Genomic DNA, 9,838 nt, shown 5'->3' on the forward strand with positions numbered 1-9,838 from the left:
AGTTTTAATTCGGGTAATTAATTACAAAAATAAAGCACAAGAAAGAGAAACGCCTTCAGAGCCCAAAAACTGGTACGTTACATGCCATTTGTCAACAATCCTATTAAGAAAGTATAATCTATGTGAATAAGGATTTGTTTTTTTGAACAAACGATATTAATCTACATTAAGGGGATATGGGAGTGAGTTAAGTTTCACAATGGACTAACAATAATGTGGTTCAAATTCGCTTTTGCAAGAGTCAAACATAAAACATCTCACTTACAAGTAAAAAAAATACCACTAGGTTGTACTAAGTGGCTTGTCAATAAAGAATTGGATTAACAATCCTACGTACTCACATAAGGAATTGGCCTTCGATGTTTTTCTAGTTGGCTTAAATATCAAAATAGTTCCTCTATTATAGCTATTTGGCTAATTTTGCCCCCGTAAAATTACAAATTAAAAGAAAAGTGACTCTCCTCCCAACTTTACCTAACGTTCTCTCATCTCCCAATTCCCCCCACCCCCTCTTTTCTATGTCACAACCTTAATAATTTTTTAAAATTGCAAGTTTTATCTTTTATATGTGTTATTTTTTATTGATTTGTATTTTTCTGTAAATTTAAATTTAAAAAAATAGAAGGAGAAAGAGTAATATATGGCTCTCAATTATACGGTCTGTTGCACGATTACACAATTGGAGACGAGATGATTGGAGTTAATTTTCTTGGGACTACGATAATAGGTAGGGTCGAGATGGATCTTGAGACGCTTTCTTCGAGTTGCAGGCATGTGTGGCTAGGACTAGGGTGTGGGTCAAGGACAAGGCAGATGACAGAGTGGGTTTGTTTAAATCTTTTTTCATTTTGAAATTATATTTCTTCCTATTTTAATTGAAAAATAATTTACTATAATAGGGTGTGTGGTAGTATTTTTATGATTTTTGTTAACAGAGGTTAGATGAAATGTTCCTAATTGGCTAACAGAGATAACCACGAGGACTAAGTTTATATTCATTTTTAAATATTTTAAATTAAATAGATAACTTTATAAATAAGTTTATATTAATTTATTATTTTTTTAACAAAGATTGGATGAAACGTCCTTAATTGACTAACAGAGATATAAAAAAAAAGAGGACCAAATTGGCCAAATAAAAAACACATGGACTAAATTGGTTAAATTACTATAAAACAAGGACCACTTTGACATTTAAGCCTTTCTGTTTTGTAAGTTTTTTGTTTAGAGAGAAACCTTTTCCAACATAATATTGGATAACTATAATCTAAGCTACTTGTAAGTGAGGAATTTTAGATTCAAATCTTGCAAGTGCTAAGTTTGCAATCAATTTATTCACCACCCCTTATTGTAAATACATCTTTATGGATAATGCTGGAGAGACAAACTATTTAAACCAAATTTCGTAAACCATATTGACATAGTTGTTATGATTAGATTATTACTTAACTGTTGATTAACATGCTTATTATATATAAATGATACATCACATAGTTTACAAATTTAGTCTAAAAAATTGGTCTACCTGCATTATTCTATCATATATTGGGTCAATTGCTGAGTGAAATCAACAACTTACATCAATTTAGATACAGTTATATTCGCATTTCACTAAGTCATTTGGATCTAATTCAATCCACCTCAATCGTAAATAAGCAAGCTAAGATTGATCACGTGTCGAAATAAAGAAGACACTCAATCCCAGTCGATGAGAAAGAAAAAATATATGTGCTAAAATCAATGCAACGAGGAAGTGCGTAGCAACTAACACATATATGATTCTAAGTCTGCCTGTAATTGGAAGGAATCTTGTGAATCATGATACTATTAACAAGTGCTTTGTGATTTGCAGGTTTGATTAGACAAGATACAAATTTTAGTAAAAAAAATGAAAATAAATAGAAAAAATTGTGGCGTAGGTGGTGAAGTAATGTAAAGAGCAAAGACTAAAGACCGTTTCTCCTCCACTTGTCTGTTACAAGTTTGAAAGTTGAAAGGTTGACGGTTGAATAAAAGGCTATCGCTCTGGACCTCTGGTGCCTCCCGTCAACGCCAGTTTGCTTTCTGGACATAATAACACCAAAGTCCTGTGCTGCCTATGTGCCTCATAATTTCTCCTACAAATTATAACAAATAATATAAAAAACAAATATTTTTCTCCAATATTTTGTATCTTTTTATCCGTGTATGACCGTTCCACTCTCCAACTTCCAACTCTGTGTTCTCAAAATTTTTAGTGTCTAGAAACACGTACACATCTGCATACGTCATTATATAGGTACAAAGATATTTGAATAATATATTTCATTTAATTTATATTATAACATATAACGTACCATTACGTGTTTCAGGCATATTAAAAAATCTTTCATGCAAAAATTTTCAAACCCACAGACGGACATACTTTATATTATTTAGACAAATTGTAAAGTGTCTTTCTATTCAACCTTGTATTCAAATCTTATCTTTTTATAGCATTGATTAATATAAAATATCGTTTAAAAGAAAAAAAATTAAAATAAATAAATAAATCAAAATATTTCAAATGCAAATGCCGATTAGAGAATAAAATAGTAAAATACCACAAAAATCAAACACTTTCTCCCTCTCTCTTGCTTTCTCTCCAAGTTGCGCGTTTAGATTGATTCGGAAAAGTCAAAGATTGTGCGCATACAAAAACTAAGTTCCTTCCTATGTCACATTCTCTCTCGACTGCTTTCCTCCATTTGCATCATTCAATCACACAGTTTCTGGGATTGGCTTTAAATCTTTTACCTTCTTCCTTTGTTTGCTTTTTTGGGTTCATTTGATGCAATCCCAGCTCGGATTCAGCAAAAAAAGAAACTCCCTTTGATTGGCTTGGATTTTTGCTGGTTTTTTTTTCTCAAATCCCCCCAAAACTTGATTTGATGCCAATTTTCCAGCTTCTAAATTGATACCCATCTTTCAGATTCTTTGGTTTGGATGCTCAACTGGTTTACTTGCTGCTACTTGATTGAAAGTTGAGGTAAATTTCATAACTTTGCCAACCTATGAATTCTGGGGTTTTGAAATTTTGGTTCCAGAGTTCTGTGTTTTCACTAACTCCACTTAGATTGGCGAGCGACTTGTAGCTCAAGTGGTCGAGAGCGTTTGTGGATTATGGAGGGGTCTCAGGGTGGTTCTGGTGGCGCACCGGCGCCTTTTCTGACCAAAACATATGACTTGGTGGATGATCCTTCTTCCAACCACATGGTGTCCTGGACTGAGAGTGGTTCTAGTTTCGTAGTTTGGGATCCCACCGAGTTCGCCAAGGAAATGCTTCCCATGTATTTCAAGCACAACAATTTTTCGAGTTTCGTGAGGCAGCTTAATACATATGTAAGTTCTTTGGTATTTCCTTCACTTTCGAAGCATTTGATTTATCTTGAATACAGGGGCCTCATTAGCATGGAAATCATAGTATTTCGATACAATTCACTGCGTGATGTTTATGCGTTTAATTTTGTTGTGATAAACTAAATTTAAATGAATGATTAACTTAGTGGCATTATAAACTTCAAAACTGGTTAGTTTGTTTGCAGTTTTTTTGTTCTACTTTGCGCTTGTACGCGCTTTATTGCCCTCTGAAGTAGGAATTGTTTGCGTTCGTAAGTCAATCTGATCTTTTTATCATCTGTTGGAGTATTTGTAATCTATTTCATAAGCAGTTGCAAGCATATGATGCTGATCTCATTTTTTTTCATAATTTTTCCGTTTACAATTGTGTCTTCATTTTTTTTCGCCATTTCTAGTTTTGTGTGGTTTGCGAGTGCACTAGTCCAATTTGGTCCTTTGCCCCAAAGGTGATCAAAATTTTGAGGATTCTTGTAGATTGTTTCTCTCATTGAACCAATTGAGAAGGAGGTGGTCCCTCCTCAGAAATTAGCTGGCTCTATAGAATCAAAATGGAAAAATGTTTGGCGACGAGAGGACTTGAATATGGCCAAGACCATGAAGCGCCTATAGCTACGAGCCATAGATGCTTTTCCTTTAGGTTCCAAACACATACAAGTTGTTTGATCAAGAAAAGAAGTACCTGCGTATAAAGCTTCCAAATTAAGAAACCTGGTCGTGGAAAAACTTCTAAAAATGATGGAGGAAACAAGAAATATTTCATTTTATTTGGAATGACAAAGTAGTGGTTCTTCATTTGGTGCTCATTTGCATCGGCTTTCATAGTTATATGGTTGCTATTACTGAGGATGATATCTGCCAAAATTACATGGTTTGAAATTTGAGCGATAAGATTATTTAAATGCTTTGCACTGGGTGTTTATTTTGCTTGAAGCATTAGGGGAAAGTGTCAGCACATTGAGTAGGTAGGTTGGCTGTTGGCACACAGTGTTGAGGCCTCACTAAAATGCTTCCAAGACGTGCTACCATAAGGTGGCCAGCAATTCAAAGGTATCTTCTGGATAAGGAAGTGTAAAAGGTGCAAATATTTCCTATGTTGCAGTCAAGGCACTGGTTTTAAGTGTATCTTATATTTGCCCTGGTGTTTGCTGGGATTTGTAGGACAGTTTTTTTTTTTTTTGTTTTTTTTTAATTAAGAGAGTGCAGTTCACTATTACCTGTTTTTTGTGGGGAGGGAAATCTGAAGAAAGGTCATAATTAAGTTATTTTTCATCCAAAAGAGCGGGTCACTCCTGAAGTCGAATTATAGACTTTTGCTCTTAGTGCTGAGATTTATAATTGCTACTTCCTGGACTTTTTCCTTCCACTGTGCAGATGAAAAACTAAACCATTGATTGCAATTCTAAAACGGTAACCAGAACTGGCCTTAATTTTCTTTTAAAAGAGAGGCAAAAGGTCTTAGTTGCATTTTATTGGGCTAGTGCTACGTTACAGTAGAGGAAGACCTGTGAAGACTTGGAAAGAGACTCTTAAGACATGGAGTACTTAGAGCTAAAGGAAGACTTGGCACAAAAGCGAGTGCAGTGGCGTTCTAGGATTCATACAGCCGACCCCACCTAGTGGGAAAAGGCTTTGTTGTTGTTGTTGTAGTGCTACTTTACAGTTTGGAGATCAGAAATCTGCTGTAAGGAGGATTTAGAGTATTCCTCAGGAGATTAGAAAGCTTGAAATAATTTATAATGAGTGTGCTTGATTAATATAGCATGTGCTACTTTAGTACAATATTTGTTTAACCTAGCACCATGAAATTTCTTTTTCCTTTTGAGTTGTTAATCTGAGTACTTATGATTTGTAGTTGTTAAACATCTGTGTTCTGTATGCACAGGGGTTTAGAAAGATTGATCCTGAACAGTGGGAGTTTGCAAATGAGGAATTTTTAAGAGGAGGAAGACATCTGCTGAAGAATATTCACCGCCGCAAGCCAATTCATAGTCATTCCATGCAGAATCACGAGTATACAGTTGCTTTAAGTGATACAGAGAGAGAAGAATATGAGAAGAAAATCAGTAGACTGAATCATGATAAAAGCTTGCTTGAGTTGGAGCTACAGCGGCATCAAAGAGAGAATCAGGAGTTTGAATTTCAAGTACAGATATTACGAGAACAACTGCAGAACATGGAGAATCGGCAGAAGCAATATACGGCCTTCTTGGCTCAACTAGTGCAGAAACCGGGATTTGCTTCTGTACTTGTGCAGCAGTCAGAAATCCATAGCAAAAAGAGAAGATTACTGAATTCAAACCACTTTCCTGATGACTTTGGTATGGAAGGTTTGAATCTGAATCCGCAGAAAGAAAATTTGGGATCAATTTCAACTCCCATAATAAAGTTGGACCAGCTTGAGAAGATGGAGTCTTCCTTAAACTTTTGGGAAGATTTTCTACATGGGATTGGGGAAGCAATGCCCGAAGATGTAAATGATATTGGCCCGTTGTCTCAGGCCTCTCCTATCATTGTTACCGAAATACAAGACACCAGCATGAATAGCAGGCCTTGCTCACCTAGATCACATTTATCTTCACCGAATTCAATGAATGCTCATTCATTCCCAGAGGTGGCGGCTGGGTCTGCAAATATTCTTGACATCCTTTCTATAACATCAATGTTCCCCACTGTTGATTTCAGGTCTAAATCTTCAGGAATCGATATGAACTCTAAGCCCGACAGTGCCCCTGCACTTGCCAAAGAAATGGTAGTGGAACTGGAAGTGAAAAATGCCGAGCCTACCAAGGCAAATGATGTATTTTGGGAACAATGCCTAACAGAGACCCCTGGTTTAGCTGATGCGCTGGAAGTACACTCAGAAAGAAGGGATGGCGATGGCAAAGCGAGCGATGCCAATCCGGCTATCCAGAAAAAGCACTGGTGGAACACAGATAATGTCGATAACTTCACCAACCAAATAGGGCGCCTCACTCCAGCTACATAATCTTAGTTAAACTGAACTCTTCGGGGTTTCGATGTTCAGACGTATACTGTTTAAGGTGGATTTACTTAGTCATGTATTTATAGACATACCAATTTTTCGAGCTCGTTCTTGTGGAGCATATTTGATTCTTTCTGATGTAGCGTGGAATTAGAGACATCCATTAGTTTAGTTTTTGTAAGTAAATAATATGAGGTTTCAGGGAGTTCTATTGCTTATATACCTACCTTAATTTCCTTGTTTTATAATTTGAATTTATCTATTTTTTGTTTAAATATAAATCTGAATGCAACTTGACTGCATGCAATTTATACAGGCAACTTTGCCTGATCTTCAATTTTGTTATATTGATTCATCAGCAAATTTGATAGATTAAGAAACCGAGGTCTGAAATTGCAACTACGTCTCAACTTTGGGTCTAAACTAGCTACATTTTACGTATAAGTATGTATACTTTACAGTCCATCCCATGAAAGAAGTTGCCAAAGAGTGTTTATTTCAGTCCAAAATGTGTTCCTAACATAGTTTTACTTGCATAATTAATTATGCATTGTATCTGATAATATTGAGTGCACAAGTTTGGGGTTTGGATATCTTCAAGGTTCAGGTGTTGGGGATGAAGCTGTTTGATTTGTTGTGTTTTTTTGTTTGTTGCTGGTTGTCTGTTGGCCTAGCAAAGGTCTATGAAGACTTTTTCATAATGTCACATAGAAGGGCTTCTATGTTGAAGGATAATCATTTTTGGCAAGTTAAACAAAAAGTAATGAAAGGTTTCGTCCCCGTGAGCATTATCTTTCCGTTTGGTTGCATATGAAAGTAGACAAAAAAAACCCGATTGATCAAATCTAATCTTATAGCCTAACCAGTCTAACATATAGATCTTATAATGTCTGGATCACCAAACATTTCTTTAAATAATTCTAAATTGGCTTGAACCTTACGAAAAATTTGAAATAGCCACTTTACATTTTGAAAATTTAACATCTGTTAAATCTCTAGCATTAAGTGATGATATCTCCCGACCAATCCCTTCGAACTAAAAATATTTAAAGTTTAACTTGACTAAAATGGAACAATTTAATGCTCCAAAAATAACGAGTAGTGAAAACTAGTTTCACTATTTATGTGAGAATTCAGAACCTTAGACAAATTAGCTTTGACTAGTTACGTGGTCAAACTTATTGACACTGCCTTCTAGATGTTTACAAAGTCATCCGTCCAGGTTTAAAACAAAAGCTATTTTTTGCAAGGAGTAACTCCATACGCCATCCCAGCCAAGTGGTTATAGGCCGCATTAAATTGACAAAATCAGTCTTCAATCAAACAGTTAAAAAGGAATCCGACTAAAAGAATAGGGTAAAGTGTCGATTTAGTTATTAAATTATCACTTTAATAAAAATTAGGTATGTGAATTATTTCTTTGATAAAATAAATTTCTAAATTCATTAAAAATTGTTAATTTCATCTCTACTATTATATTCAATTTTTGTCAACGTAAGTCACTTGACATACTTTAGAGTGTAATACCGTCATTTTCTAGCTTATAAGCCATTAACATTTCATATAAGTTACAAATCTAATGTCTAATTTACCCTTTAAAGTTAAGTTCATACACTATTTTTTATTATGAAAAATTATCAATCAACCCTCAATGTGTATCACATGCAAGTAACGTGACTTAAATTGACAAAAAATTGAGTATAGTAGTTTCAAATATACTATTAGGGGTGTAATTGGTCAATTTTTATAATTTATGACTGATTTTTCTGAAAAAAATAGTTTAGAAACCTAATTTTCACTTAAGATATAACTTAAGGATTAAATTAAAGGAAAAATAATGAAAATGACTTGAAAACTTTGAATTTTAATGACAATGACAAAATAAAGGGTAAAGTAAATAGTATCAGGATTGACTTTTTAATGTAAAAATATGATTTTTTGTTAAAATGAATAATACTAGAGACTTTTTGTTAAAATTCCCTTAAATTAATAGTTTCACAAAAGAATGTCTAAGTTTTGCCTAGGACATGCAACGTATAGCTCCATAGCAAGCCAAGTTTGGCCCCAAAAGTAATTAAATATGAAGGAAAATAAATACCCTGCTTAGCTGAAGATTGAAAAACTAAGCCCTAAAATAGTCTTTAAAATATCAATTTTTAGAAGACTAAAACATAACCAAATATTACGTTTGGTCCTCCGTGACGGCAGATGGCCTTGTATTTAAGTAGGTGAACAATGTCTCTTCAGGGGGCGTTTGTTGCGCCGGACTATCTCGGACTTGACTAGTTTCAAGGACTAAGCTAGACTGGCTTAGACTAAGCTGGACTAACTTAGTGAAGCGTTTGGTGCAGTGTTTGACTAAGAAGCTAAATAATAACAAATTCTAATATTATATTATTTAATATATAAATTATTAATATTTTATTATGATTTAGGTGACCGAAGATGACGAGGAGTCTATCGGGAGTGGTTGTTGAGCATGACGAGGACGAGAGAGGATAGTCTTAGCTAATCTCATGGTTATTGGGGGGTCTCGCTAATACCTCTTAGTGAAGGGTTTTGTCCATGCTAGTCCCTTTTAGTGTCATTAATGTTAGTCCCAGCATGGAACAAACACAGTATTAGACTAACAGCTAATCCAGTCCAGTCCAATCCCACTTAGTGAAGGCAAACAAACGCCCCCTCAAATTTTTAATACCACTTTCTCCTGTGCAATGACGAAGAATAAAGTCTTTGTGTTTGTGAGGATTGGGCTTTACTTGAAACACACTTTTCAATTTCGTACCGAACTTTTGAATGCTAACCGTTTCCCATCACTTTTTCATTTACAAGTTAGTTTCGCATCAATACCATCATACATGTTGATTGGTGACCTATTTCTTTCTTTCCAATTACAATTCATAACATAAAAATATGCAATATAATAATATATACACAAATATCTAAATTAATTTTTTAAAACTAATTATGCACAAACAAAATTTTGAATTCTACCACTTAGTACTACAATATAATAGTTCTTTTTCATTTTAAGTGAGATGTCTTAAGTTTAAATCTCGTAATTGCCAATTTAATATCAAGATATATCTCCAATCATTTATGTAAAAATCTCGTTATAAAAAAAAAGTTCGCCAAATCCTAATGTATTTTTTATTAGTAGATAAATTTTGTAAACAGCTGTTTCGAAAAAAGTTTTTGTTAAACAACAAAGAGCTTGTTTGGAACTGGTTTTAAAATAAATGAAAGCATTTTTAAAGAAAATATTTTTGGATTCCAGAAAAAACACTAGTTATGTGTTTCTTGCTTCTTGCATGAACTAATAAAACATTTTTCCATAATTCACTTGGCTTTTTGTTAAGAATTGGTTCTAAAAGTATTTTTATTAAAAGCGTTTTCAGTAATTTTAAATACATTTCCAAACAAGCCTCAAAGTTTGGTCAAAATTACATCCGCGGCCACCAAACTATTAAACGGGTA

The 9,838-nt window shown here is 34.2% G+C and overlaps 1 protein-coding gene across 4 annotated transcripts; it reads left to right on the forward strand.

The window, feature by feature from the left end:
* Nucleotides 1-2,599: 2,599 nt before the first annotated feature.
* Nucleotides 2,600-6,579, forward strand: HSF3 (heat stress transcription factor A-4b-like). 4 transcript variants are annotated; one of them, XM_017323813.3, is made up of 4 exons: nucleotides 2,600-2,873; nucleotides 2,951-3,007; nucleotides 3,095-3,360; nucleotides 5,261-6,566. In XM_017323813.3, the coding sequence occupies exons 3-4, from the start codon at nucleotides 3,142-3,144 to the stop codon at nucleotides 6,362-6,364; spliced, it is 1,323 nt and encodes a 440-aa protein (XP_017179302.3). In that variant the 5' UTR covers nucleotides 2,600-2,873; nucleotides 2,951-3,007; nucleotides 3,095-3,141; the 3' UTR covers nucleotides 6,365-6,566.
* Nucleotides 6,580-9,838: the final 3,259 nt, after the last annotated feature.

This window comes from Malus domestica, chromosome 17 (assembly GCF_042453785.1).
Source record: "Malus domestica chromosome 17, GDT2T_hap1".
NCBI classification, from domain to species: domain Eukaryota; kingdom Viridiplantae; phylum Streptophyta; class Magnoliopsida; order Rosales; family Rosaceae; genus Malus; species Malus domestica.